Genomic DNA, 13,888 nt, shown 5'->3' on the forward strand with positions numbered 1-13,888 from the left:
ATAAACCTGTTAGAGGATTAAAAACATACATTATGAAGAAACATTTGTAATTTTGTCTTTGTAATTATGAACTAGTCCTTCATAATTCATATTGAGCCCTTATTACTTATTTTTTAATTTATATTCTGGAGCAGCATGGTACATTGTCAAGGACACAGTTCTAGGGTTCAAATGACATGATTTCCCCTTTGGTCATCCTCACTTCACTTGAACACCTAAGGCCCTTTTTCCCAGAAGCCTTTGGAAGAACCAATATTTGTGGAAGAAAACAATATTTGTTGTATAAATATAGGAAACTCTTAAAATGAAAAACAGAACAAAGCCTAGTGTATTTTTTAAGGTATTGGTCAGAAGTGTTACTTTTCCTGCAGCTGCAGTTTTCCAATAAGAAAAATAGCCAAAGAAATAAAACACTGACTTATGTATTGCATATATGCTACAATAGACAGATGAAAGAAGGGGAGATGAGTAAGGACACTAATGGTAAGGAAATGGTCCTTATCTTTGATAAGCTGCAGTCTAATTTCTATGTGTAAATACAAAGGTGTCCAAGGGTGGTGTGTGAATAAATGTCTCAAAAGGAAGGTGATGGCTGCTGAAATGAGGGAGAGAGCATTTTAAACAACTAGAAAGGACATTTGAAAAAGCATTGATGTACAGTTGGGATTGTGAAGAACCTAATGAAAAATGAGGCAAGGTTAAAAATAAAAAGGGAAAGTAACCCTCCAAAAGGATATCTGTTTAATAGCAGATGTATTTTGATTTATGAAGTCTGTCAGTAGACATCGTTATTGTCATGATGATAGGAATATCCTGGGAAAAATGTGCTTGGAATGAAGAGTGGCCATGTTGTCTAATGCATCTTCTTATTCAGTGCAATTCCATGTTAAGAAGCTTTATTCTGGAAAGTCAAAATTATTACTTGGTATACATAGCAATTCCTGGGTGAGTTTTTATTTGAGGAAATAGTTATTTAAAATTTTTACAAATCAAGTATTTTCTGTCCTTTCTGTCAAATTGTCTAAGATTGATGCTACATTGTTAAAGTTCAAAGTTGATAGATTTTCTTATTAGAAAGGCTGATAATATATCAAGACTGTCTATATATACGTTGTACTCAATAGCACAGCTTCAGAATTTTGAGTATCATCTTTATCTTGCACTTTCTTATCAACTAATTTGAATCAGATATATTTGGATGTCTGAATGTCAATATACTCTACTATTTAATAATTTAAACACCCTTGAGATGTTATAATAATCCATGACTCATTTGAAAATAGAAAAAAAGAGTACTTTAGGTTTACCCTAATGATTGGATATTAACAATATGGCTATGGGTGTTATACCACGAGATACAAAGGGAGCCAGCCACATTATCATAGACCCTGAAAGTAATTAAGAGTTTTCATTTCTCACTCCACACATTGGTTTTAATTTTTATTTGTTTCATGTAATGCTGTATGTATGAGTGATCCTGTTTTGAGTGAAGTGCATATTTTAAATGAAATGAAATACCTGAGGATTTTAAATGTTGTTTCATACTAGTGTTCCCCCTCTAGCTTATGAAAGGGACAGCATTAACTTAGGGTTGAGAATTCCCCGTCATTTAGCCCTCAGAACACTAATTACTCCCAGACTTTAGTTTACTTTAACTAGGTGGGGTTCCATCAAGTAATATAGAATCATGCATAATTAAAATTATCAATAAGTAGTAAATATTTATCCAACTAAGGTCTTGAATTTAGGGCCAAACAGGCCCTTCTACTTATATGTACTGTGGAGAATTTCCTTTAGATATAGCCAAATAAGAAGACTACAGCCTCCATTTCATTACAAAAAAAACAGGTTGTTATAGCTTTAGGTGAAATAACTAATGTTAGGTATTGATTTTTAAATAGACAGTCCCTGGGATCTGGAATGAAAGCATTAGCTAGTGGTGGTGGTGGGGGGATGCATTGTGGATTGAAGATATTCCTAGATTGCGATTAAATGGCAAATGCAGATATAATTCAGGGTATCCAGTGAAGGTTCTGTGTGTCATGTGAGTGTTGTGTTAATCTATGCTCCTCATATTAAAATATCTGATGTGACCTTAAAAAGTAAACATAGCAAATAGCCTGGCATTTACCATTGATTCTCTTATTTGTTATTTCCATTTTTTATTTTACAGTGAGTTATTGAACACACCTGATTTATCAGCCTGGAGAGTGATATTAATAGGATGAGAATGTCCATTCTGATTTTCCTTATCTAAGTTTAATATACAAATTTTTTTCTTTAGGAAACAGTGGAAACTAATTATATTCTTTTTTACAATGTTATACTTGATTTTGAGAAACAGGAATTATCTTAGTTCAGAATACAGAAGTCTAAGTAGGCCCTCCTTTATTCACTCTTTGATTTGCGTATGAATAATGTGCTATAATAATAATAAATACAGTGTACTGAGCACCTATTATGCTCTTGTGATAATGGTAGACATTTTATATTCACTATTTCTAAATATTAAAACAACACTGCAAGGCAGATGTTAAGATCCCCATTTCTTAGACGAGGAAATTGTGACTGAAAGGTTAAGTAACTTATCCAACCTATAATGAGACAGAATTCAAGTAAAATTCTGTCTGAATTCGGAGCCTCTTCTCCATCCAATTAGCCACGTCATTTAGAACGTTATGCAGTTGCCTTCATCTAAAGGAGATTTCGTGGTTCTCATGAATTAAACATAAATTAATATCTGACACTGGAGTTTCCACGTTTTCCAGAATATATCCCTCTATGATTTACAAAATATGTGAACATAAAGGCCCTCCTTCAAAAGGCGTAGACCATGTAGGATCTCTTTAAAACTGAAAAGGAACCCTTGAAGTCGATGAGAACGTAAAGTGAAATGTCTTTTGATTAGTGCTTTGATGTTTTTAGAAGAGTCATGTCACTGTGTCCTGTAGAGGAATTGCAACAGGAGCTCGGCTGGCCAAAGAGAACAGAGCCAAGGAGGACCTTTAGAATACAGGAACGATTGTTGAAACTTCCCAAATCCATTTTTAGTAAAAATAGCTTCAATGTAGAAATGGAAATGTTTTAAGTAAATTTCGTAGAATCTTGAAATTCTAATTTCTCGTGTTTAATGCTAGGAAAATAAAGCAAAATAGCATTTATAATCCCTATGTTTTATACTGATGGTATGAAACTTAGGTATGGTTACAATATTGTCCTGAAAAGTACTGTCTGTAATATAATTATCATCCTTATCTGTCTGGGGAGGTGAGCTCTTCTGAGAGAGAAAAGTAAAATCCAGAGGTTAGATTTGGGGCAGAGTGGCAGGCAGAATGGGGAGGGATGATGCAGAAGATGGTAGATATCATTTGCTTGACGTTTATTTGTGAAATAAGTATGAGTGGAAGTGTATAAATATCAAACCTATCGTGTACACTTGTGTCATTCACATATACCCATTAATCAGCCCGTAAAGAATGCCTATGTTTTACCAGGCAGTGTGGAACAAGCACGTAGATGAAAGACATTTCTCTGTTCTTGACTTGCCGAGGTCTAGTGTGGGGAACAGATATGCAACCAAATTATAAAAATATCCAATGATTTATGTTGCAATAGAAGTAAGGATGAAGTTAGGTCCTCTCATTCATGACAGCTCAGGTCTGGGGAGCTTTGCCAAGGAGGTAATGTTGGGGCTGAATTTTGAAGGATTTACTACTTTTTTGCTCTTGAGGAGATGGTGAACCAGCAAGGACTGAGATCTCCCTTCTGTGAACTTACAAAATGCAAGACTTTTCTGTGAGGTAAAAGGGGGGGAAAAATTCAAGAAACATGTTGTCTGTAAAAGTCATACTTAAAGGGAAGCAACGGGTTAAAATGAAAGGATGAAAAAAGTATCTATCTTGCAAGTGTGAACTAAAAGAAAGTCTGTTATACTAATTTTGAGGTTAAAAAACATTTTAAAGGAAGAAGAAAGATACCATAACCAGGTTAAAATGAAAAGGAGTTTCACAGACAGAATAGAATGGAAGAGCATTCTGGATTACAAGAACAGCATCTGCAAGAACAGTCTGAAAGAATGAGGGATTTGTGTGGTAACACCAAAACATTGTCTGTGGCATGAAGTTTGAAGAAGAAGATAAAGGATTAAGTTCTTAAGTCAGATTGTGGTGAGAACATGAATGGCCTTAGAGTTCATGGTCTCTGCTCTCATCACTGAAATAAGTGTTTTAAAATAGGAAAGGTTCCATACCCCTGGGAAGTCTGATAAACTTAGTGATATGGCCAATTGCAAATGTTTGTACTTTAGTTATAGTCCATTGCTATAATATTTTGATCAGTCAAAAAATAAGTAAAGTATGTGTTGGGTGCTTGCTCTTTCTTGAATTTGGTAGTTGGCACCAAACTAGATCAAATTATGAAGTCAGAATTTAATTGCAACATGAATTAAATGTTGCTATTTTCAGAGGCATGCTTTCTGGCATTCTCTTGATTTAACTTGGTGATTGTAATGGTTTGGTATGGTAAATATCAACTTGACCTTTATGGCAAGAAATGACATGAAAAGCTCTGGGTTGGTTTTTTGATGTTTGCCATAATTTATGTTAGCATTTGGAAATTACTCTTATCACACCTCTCAAATATAGCATCCAAATGCTACATATCACTATTCATTTTGGTGGTCAGCATGCCATGTACTTCCAAGATGATAAATATTAAAGGTTCAGCTATAGTAGGAGACTTACTTTATAGAATAATATAAAATAAACTTGAGTCATACCAAATATCCAAGATCAGAGGGCTAATTTTACTTAACTAGAATTCTTTCAGAATTTTTATTTTCATAGCCCTGTAGCCAAAAATAGTGTTTTGTCTTAAAACTAAGAATTCTATTAAGAGTCTCTGGTTTCATAAATCCCTTGTACATACAAAGTTTAGTAAACATAGGACAGATTGGTCAAGGGTGGTTTGTATTTCAAAGTCAATGCTGCTTAAAAGAGAAATGGTGCTTTGTTATCAGTGTAAAACATTACCAAGATTTCATATATATATATATATATATATATATATATATATATATATATATATACATATACACATATATATGTATACACATGTATATATATATGTGCATATATATATGTGTATATATATATACATATATATATGCATTAATGTGAAATAGTTTTTGTATGTGAAATATTAGTTTTAGAGTTACAAAAATAACAATTAGAAGACATTTGGTCCTGTCCAAAATGTCCACGAAGGTATTTGGCCCATGTTAAAAGGTCCTTGATACTTGGTCCTGTCCAAAATGCCCATGGAGATATATCGTCCACACCAATTTGAAATGTAATCCATGAGTATATTTGGTCCATGCCCAATGGCCCTTGAGATTTGTCCTGTCTAAAACATCCACACTTAGAAAATATCTCTGGGTTCAAATAGGCCATAATATTTATTTATTTATACTTTTGGTTTGCAAGATTAATATGTATACTATGTATTAGTATATGTATTATATATATATATATATATATATATATATATATATATATATATATATATATATAATACATATACTTGCACATTAATACATATACTATCATGTTTTTTTGGTCCAATAATTGTGTTGTGGCTGTATTGCCAATAAGAACCCTTATTGGCTCTGCAGTGTAGCTAGTAATTGCATATGTGGTTAGGTGGATGGATCGAGGTTTGAATCTTGCAGAAGAGTGGGGTTTATATTAACTGTGCCTACAGAGTAAGAGCGCTACAGTTAGAGAAATGCACAGAGGACAAGTTGAAGATGGGATCTCATGATGTGTGGTGTGTTAATGTATCAGCAAATACCAAGGACTTTTTGGCATGGACCAAATATCTCAGTGGACATTTTGGAAGGACCAAATACACTGCAAAGCAGAAATACTGTATATACAAAGTGTAAGAAAATATTGTGTTATGTGTCTCAAGTGACTTTTGCAAAGAAGGTTGTCTGAACATATAATGTATTTTTTAGAATTTTGAGTCAGGATGGTATAATCAATGGAATTCTCCAATTAAAAATAGGACATGTGGACACTAGCCAATGTAATTGATAACTATACTTTTCTAAAAGCTCAGCCATCACTGCAGTTATGAGATCAATTTGTATAAAGTGGACCTACAAAAGCAGTTTTTGTTAATTTCTTCATGCCAACATCTTTGAGCCTTCATAAGAAAAACATATGAATACTTAATTCACTCAAAAATATTTGATAACTTTGTTTAAATTATATCATGTAAGATAATTTCTGTTGAAGTCTGATGTCTGAACTTTTTTTCAGTGGTTATTCTATGTTTTGAAACAGCAACAAGGCAAGTAAAATAAATGCAAAAAAAAAAGTATAATTAAACTGCTTGATTTCAACAAGAGATCTTTTCAGACATGCATTTACTTAGCTTTTTAAAATTATGATTTATTATTGATTTGAAGATAATTATTGAGATTTTAATAAGAATATGCTAAAATGAAAAAGAATGAAATATTAGATCTTACTTACTCCAGATCACTAGCCTCTTACTAGGATCCTTTGGAAAAGGAATCATTTATTGCACAGGTATTTATCTAGTAACACACTACACGCAGGATATTATACTAACCTCTGGTAATATTATAAGAAGTAAAATTCCTTTAATTTGCTAAACGAAGCATCTGTAGCTATAGGTAAGGCACTCAATATTTAATTGATTACATAATCTTCGTTAGAATTTGTATAGTTCCTAGAAAAAATAAGTCAGTAACAGTTTTCAAGTATTTTAATAATTGTGAATTAAAGATCTATACAATATTTTATTAATCATATTTATAGTAATAATACCTACTATTTATTAAGTACTTTTTAAAAATATTTTTATTGGAGAATATTAGGGAACAGTATTTCTGCAGGGCCCATCAGCTCCAGTCGTTGTCCTTCAATCTAGTCGTGGAGGGCGCAGCTCACTGGCCCATGTGGGACTCGAACCGGAAACCCTGTTGCTCAGAGCTCGTCCTCTAACAAACTGAGCCATCCGGCCGCCCCTACTGAATACTTTTTTGACAGATAATGATACTCTGTAATCTTCATAAAAGCACTGCCAGTTTATTATTTTGAATCCATGGTTATAAATTAAAATTCAAGGAATACTGAAATAAATCTAGAGGTAGAGAGTTTCTTATCAAACTTATAATAATTGCTTTGACTGTATGTCTCTGAAAACTGAAAATTCCATTAAAGTAGAGGCTGGGACATTCTTGTATACATTTATATCTTCAGAGCTTGCACTATATAAAATAGTTTTTTTATAAAACACACATTGTTGATGTGTTTTCTCAAACCTTTTATCTGCTCTTGGGTCCAAGCAACATTTCCTTATTTGAAGACCATTTGGTAACCAATTAGATTGTTTTTGTGAGAGGAATCATTTGTATAATAAATTGAGTATTCACTATTTAATAAGAATTGGTGATGTTCCTCTGAGATCTAGAAAATTCAGATAAATAAGCTACTTAGTTCAAAATAAAAATTAGTACACTGTACTTCCCTCTCCTTTCTTATCCTTGTGAGTCTATAGGAACCAAGTCTGTTGCCTGCAGGCAAGTGTGTATAACTTTATTGTTTTGTCAATAGTTTGAGAAATATGAGGCCAGAAGAAGCAGCGACATGAATGAGTGGAGGAGTTACAGTTTTTGATGATTAATTTATAACTATCCTGTAAAGCACTATTCAGTATGTCAGGCAAACAAGTTTTACATCTTATTGCCTAGATTCTAGAATCATTAGATTTGATACCACATGAAAAGTCTATGCTTGGTTACAGATGAACACAGGATATATTATTGTGGTAAAATAAATCAGGTTACACACCATTCTTTCCAGTGGCATCTTTGGTAATCAACCTAGACTGATTTAAGAAAAGGTTATTGTGAGCTAGGGTCTAAGGATATTTCTGGAAATATGTTGATGCCATATAGATTTTTTAGTACATTTTTTTTGTTTTGTTTTGCCTGTAAACTGCATAAAAAGAATTAGAATTTTCATAATCACTTTTGAATGACATTTTGCATTAGGATTTGATCCCCACTCCCATTTTCTGTTAAATTGGAAACCTGTTTTTTTCCCTGTTCTTTTTCACTTTTTATTTGAATAAATGTAAAATATAATATTTAGATCAGCTTCCAAAACATTTATTAAATTGAATTAAAATTGATTATATTGAGATATTAAAAACTGCCTATCTAATGTAGGTTGATATTGCAGTAGCTTTTTATGGTTCTTGCAATATAAAATTTAGTATCTTTTTTTTCCAAGCCAGTAAAATCAGTTTTGTAAATGCCCAAAAAGAAACCTAGTCACATTTCTTTACCGACATTGTTGAGATGATGTGAGAAAAATTAACTCAACAGTCTTAATATTTAAATTGTTGGATAATGGAGCATGGTAATCAATGTATTTGGTGGTGTTTTTAATGATAATTATTTTTTCAGAAGTAACTGGTATTAATTGGTCAATGTCTTTTCACTGTAAACTAAGTTTTTTTTTATCAAGCATTGAAAGACAAGGCTGCTAACGGGGAAAACAAATGCTAAAAGAATTCAGGGATGAAATATAAATAAACCTCAAGTTAAATAACTTGTCAAAATGAAGAAGGCACATTATTTATACTATTTTATGTGGAATGCCCTTTTCTAGACCCTCTGAGAAATAGGATAATTACTAACTCACTCTTTTGGAGTTTTATTTTTTATGATTATAAAAGCTTGGGAGACTTTTGTAGTTTGAGGGTATAATTTAAGTATAACATGGCACATGATATATGAGTGTATTATGTCAATACTGGGGTTTTTGTTATCCCTTCATATGCTTATCACTACTTTGCATAAATTGTTCGAAATCACTCTAAAACAATTAGACAATGATTCCATTTTTCATTACTAGATAATATTAAAATTTATTCTGAATATCTCAGATAATTATTTGCATCCTTTTAGTAAGGGACAAGATGGCAGACTTGAGAATGTGAATGCTAGACCTACTCAGAGATGATCTGTTAGAAATTAAGCAAGATTCTTTAGTCACAACCTTGAGCAAGTCTCTTTACTTTTTTCATGTATAAAATAGGGAGCTTGTTTGTACTAGATGAATGGATTTCAATTATTTTTTTCTTAATGTAAGAAGTTACTGTTCAAAAGAAACCTTACATCCCCAAATGTAAACAGATAAAAGTGAGGCTTCCCTGGTAGGGGGAAGAACCTTTGCTGTGAGAGAACACTGTGAGAAAACTCCCAGGTACTTCAGAGAGTTTGAACACCACTGTAGACAAACTCTAAATTTCCCCCAAGGCCTAAAATTATATGGTTGGTTACATTATCTCTGAGGTAAATTACCAGAGCCACAGTATTTCCATCCCTTGCGTTTTTATACACCAAATTTCTTAATTTGGTGAAAGTTTACTTGTAATATCAGATGGAATTAAATAGTGTTTTCCACTGACAGGAATGTAAGATTTTTCTTGTTTAGCTTAAGTAAATGCAGTTTGGAATAACTCCTTCTTTTTAAATCTTGCAATTTATCTGTCCAGATAAAATTTTGCAAGAAGGAAGAGTTAATCTATGAAAGAAGGAAAATGCAGTGCCATTTTCTTCAGCAGTGGGTTATCTGCCTGATGATTTAACAACTTTCCTCGTTTCCACTAAAACTCCATGTCCTCTTTTCTTTTCCCTTGTTCTACACTCTGTCGTTGACCAAAATCCCTCCTCTATCTGATTGTTCTGGGAACCTCAAAACACTGTTTTTTCTTCTTCCTTCTCTGTTAATACTAATACCTTAGGAATTATATGTTTCTTGATGATCTAATTCACAAAAGGGAAAAGACCCTCTCACAATTAGTGGATTATTACTTTGGGGTTTGCCCATGGGCGTAGCTAGATGCTAGCAACCCAATTTGTGATGTAGAATTTATTGCTCATAAAGAAATGATGTCATTAGTGAGGGGAGGAGTTCACAAGAGACTATAGAGTTCTTAGTACTATATACTGCATAGGAGTTCATTTACTTTATAAATGAATTCCTCAATGTGTGTTGTTCTGGGACTCTATCAACTATTATAGATGCTATTTTTTTTTTAGAAAATTAAGGTCTGTATTTCAAGCAACCAATGTAGAGATGAATGAAAAACATTCATAGTTATTCATGTATTGATCTACAGGTGCATGTGCTCACTAATTCTGCATCCATCCATAAGAAAGTAACCACACTTTCTCTTCCTTTTGCAGGTAAACAATTTAGACTGAGGTTGAAATAGAGGGAACATTTTCAGGTCTAAGCTATTTTTTTAAATTTCTATGTCATAGAGACTGGATGCAATAAAATTGATAGGGGGCTACTACCATCATATTTAGATTTCTGAAATGGACAATTGCCTTATATAAATAGCAAGTGAAAAAATCAAGCCAGTCCTTTATGTGCATTTTATTCTGGGGTGTGCTTATTTTCCGAAAACTACCTCTACTAAATCTCCTGTCAGTCTTGAAACTAGAAGGCAAAAATGCTTCTAGTGCTACAGCCAACTGCAGTGTAGCCAGAGAAACAGGCAACAAAAATAGAACACCAGGATTGCTGTGCGTGGGTGAGGCAGAAACCACATTATGAGCAAAAGCTTCCAGTATTATTTTAGAACCAATACAGAGCTCTGCACTTCTCTCTTCTCTCTTCCCAAAACACATACTACAAAAATAAAATAAAATGAAATGTATGTGCATTTGCCCTCTTAGAATTGTTTCTTAATTTTGATTTTAATTTTTCTTTTTCTTTCTTTCTTTTTTTTTTTTTTTTGCCTTTCTTTCTTTGGATGCGAATCGCCAATAGAGAAACAGTGTGTAAAGCAAGCTTGGAGGGAGGAAGGAGTTAATTGCTTGTAAGGCCCTGCGATAGAGAATTATGGTTTGAAAGATAGAGGCTGGACAGCTGGGTTTGCTGGTGTATTTTTAAATGCATTAATGCAGGCTCCAATCACTCGGCCAGGCTTGACCTATTTTTGGCTCAGGCCGACCATTGTTCTATTTCTGTGCCTGTGGGCCATGCTGTTGTTGATTCATATGCAAATGGATTATCACTAGCTTTAGCCAACTTGAGCGGAGAGAGACCAGAGAGGAGGAAGACACTCACAAACAGATAGGAGAAGGGCACCGGCTGAAGCCACTTGCGGGACTGACGGTTCTTGCAATGAAACTCTAGCAGCCTGAAGAACTTTAAGCCAGGTTTAATTGGTTTCTTTTTCTCGTGGGTAGAGTTAATATTTTTCTACTTGTTCTGACAAAGCAATAACCCTGAAGCACATTCCTATTTCCCACCTGCTTTTAGTTTCCAGGATAACCTAAACTCCAGAGTCATAGCATCCACTTGGTCCTCTCTGCTTTGCACACAGGTTGGTAACATGGGAAAAGTGACCAGGTCTTTCGAAAAAGTGTCTGTCCATCTTAACAGAAAGAAAATCATTGTCGAAGTTGATTCTCTGCAGCTTCTCCGTGAGGAGGGAGGACCAGCGGGGGTAGCTCCTGGGGCCCGTGCACTGAGCAGAGATGAATCTTTCATGTAGCTGAACTAAGAGTGATTGGAATATGCTGCAGACAATTTACGAGAGTGACTCGTGTTTTTCCTCAGATGGGGTGGCTGGACGAGAGCAGCTCTTGGCTCAGCACAGAATGCACAGTATGATCAGCTCAGGTAAGAGCCTCTCTCATAACTGAGACATTTTACGCTTGAAAGGGGGCTGACTTGGGAAATGCAGCTAAGAAAAGCACCGCTCAAGGATTTGCTGCTTTTTGGTGTTGGTGTTGCTATTTTCTTGGTGCGTCTGTAGGGTTTAACTTAGATCCCTTCCATTACTGTTTCTGTGCATATTCAGTCTGGTTAGGGACGGCTGCTTCTGAATGAAATCACACAGCTTTTGATGAAGGATGGAACTGAGATAAGTAACATGTAGTTGGGGGTGTTTTGCCTTACTCTGCAACTAGAAAAAGGAGATCAGTACTGATTGATTGTAAATGTATACCAGTGGGACTTTAAAAAATCAGGTAAGTTCATACTGGGGCTTCAGTTTAAATTGCAGCCTTGGCTAGCCTGATGATTTTATATTTACAGCGTGCATACAGAAGCACATCTATTTATAGACCTACCTTCTGAAATGTGTTTGCAAGGGAGTTGTGAAGGTAGTTTTAATGTGGATTTTTCTCATCAGCCCAAAATGAAACTAATTAGGGTAAAATGAAATTATTATTAGCAGATGGTTATTTTCATTTTCTTCAGAGCCATTTGGGGAGTCTAACATTGTCAGGCAGATGCGAAGGCATAACACACATGTATAGGTGTTATACACAGGTGCAGTGCTTAAAAGAATAACAGTAACAGATTCCAATTTCTGGTTTCTCTGTGTATGTGCTTGTGCCTTCAAGGAGATGTGCTGATGAGAGGTGAAGCTTGTCAGCTTTATTTATTTGTGTTTGTTAAAAAGAGGAGACTCTCCAGACAATATCACTTATTTGTCATTGGTGCTTTTCATACTTATTTCCTCTAGCTAGTTCACAAAGATTGGGGTTTGTTTTGGTCCTCTTCTGAATGCTTCAATCTGAATTGGCTTCGCTCTCCTCCTTCACATCTTCTAAATTCCTATATGGGCTTAATCATAATTATAGACCACCACCTAAACTTCCATGATAAGAATACAACATAAAGCAGTGTATACTTGGTATGGCTAGAAATGAAAGAAATATTCCACAGGTTGGCATGATGTCTATTTTAATGTTGAACACCTTTCCACCTATGGATCAATGTTTCAAGCAAGTTTTTTTTAAACCTTGGTTAGTTAATGATGATTTTAAGAGTCTTCCATTAACCCATTTTTTTCACGGAATTAGACTAAAATACCAGTTTTGTACAATTTGGTATGTTTACACTTCAGTGGCCGGAATTATATTAATTAGTTTTGTCTGTTTATCTAAAGCAAACACACCCGAATTTCAGTACAGTTTGTTGTCTTCCTGGCTGTAAATTTGACAAGAGCTTGGGGAGGGTTCTGCTGGTCACTTAACTTTTGCATTTTATTCTTTAAATATGGACCAACTCTTCAAAAATAACTATTTTAGGTATCTTTTCAGTAGTACACTTTATCCTTTGAGTCCTGTCTCTGTGCTGCAAGTTTTAATATTTTTTTTCATAGGGTGGAAACAGAGTGGTGCCTTTCAAGCAGCAACTGTCTGCTGACATCGAATCTTGCTACAGGTGTTTACAAGTTCACTGTTTCTCTATGCCTTGGACCAGGGGTGTCCAAACTGCCGCCTGCAATCCATTTTTTATTGGCCCGTAGCAAATTCCATTAAGTATTTATTTACTTAAATAAAATTCCATTAAGTATTTATTTACTTAAATAAACCAAGTGAGGCAATATGTACTTCACCTCGAGTGAGTGGCCCAGCTCTTTGTATATTTTACCACATATGGCCCTTGGTAAAAAACGTTGAAAAAAGTTTGGACATCCCTGCCTTGGACAATCGTACCTAACTTTCCTCTGATTTTAGCTGATATTATCATTTTTCCGACATTTAATGATTTTTATACAAAGTAACAATATTTTCAAGCAGGGCTTGAAACTGTGCTTGAGACTCAAGCAGTGCTTGAGACTGTCCATGCTATGGTCAGTTCTACAGGAAGCAGCATTTAAACCCCAGCTATTAAATGACGCGTGACATAGGTTGACATTAACACCCAAACCTGGCTGGTATAAAGAAGGAGACTCCAAGTTCTATTGATTTCTAAAATTTGAAACATAAATACATTTGCCTCCTTCCTATCATGCTATGTAATGTTTGATTTTG

At 34.4% G+C, this 13,888-nt stretch overlaps 1 protein-coding gene across 21 annotated transcripts in view; it reads left to right on the forward strand.

Moving 5' to 3' along the window:
- The window catches only part of HDAC9 (histone deacetylase 9), an 858,791-nt gene that overhangs the window by 367,064 nt on the left and 477,839 nt on the right, over positions 1-13,888 (forward strand). For 14 of the 21 annotated variants that reach the window (XR_012498895.1, XM_074340819.1, XM_019727304.2 and 11 more), the window contains one exon: positions 11,679-11,741. Coding sequence is in view for 17 of the 21 variants with exons in the window: in XM_074340819.1 (XP_074196920.1) it covers positions 11,679-11,741 (63 nt within the window). In the remaining 4 variants the exon portion in view is untranslated. Of the gene's footprint in view, positions 1-11,020; positions 11,276-11,378; positions 11,443-11,678; positions 11,742-11,897; positions 12,092-13,233; positions 13,296-13,888 lie in introns of those variants that run through there. The other 7 variants (XM_074340815.1, XM_074340818.1, XM_074340814.1 and 4 more) reach the window with 6 other exon arrangements.

Source organism: Rhinolophus sinicus, linkage group LG09 (assembly GCF_036562045.2).
Source record: "Rhinolophus sinicus isolate RSC01 linkage group LG09, ASM3656204v1, whole genome shotgun sequence".
Lineage (NCBI taxonomy): Eukaryota > Metazoa > Chordata > Mammalia > Chiroptera > Rhinolophidae > Rhinolophus > Rhinolophus sinicus.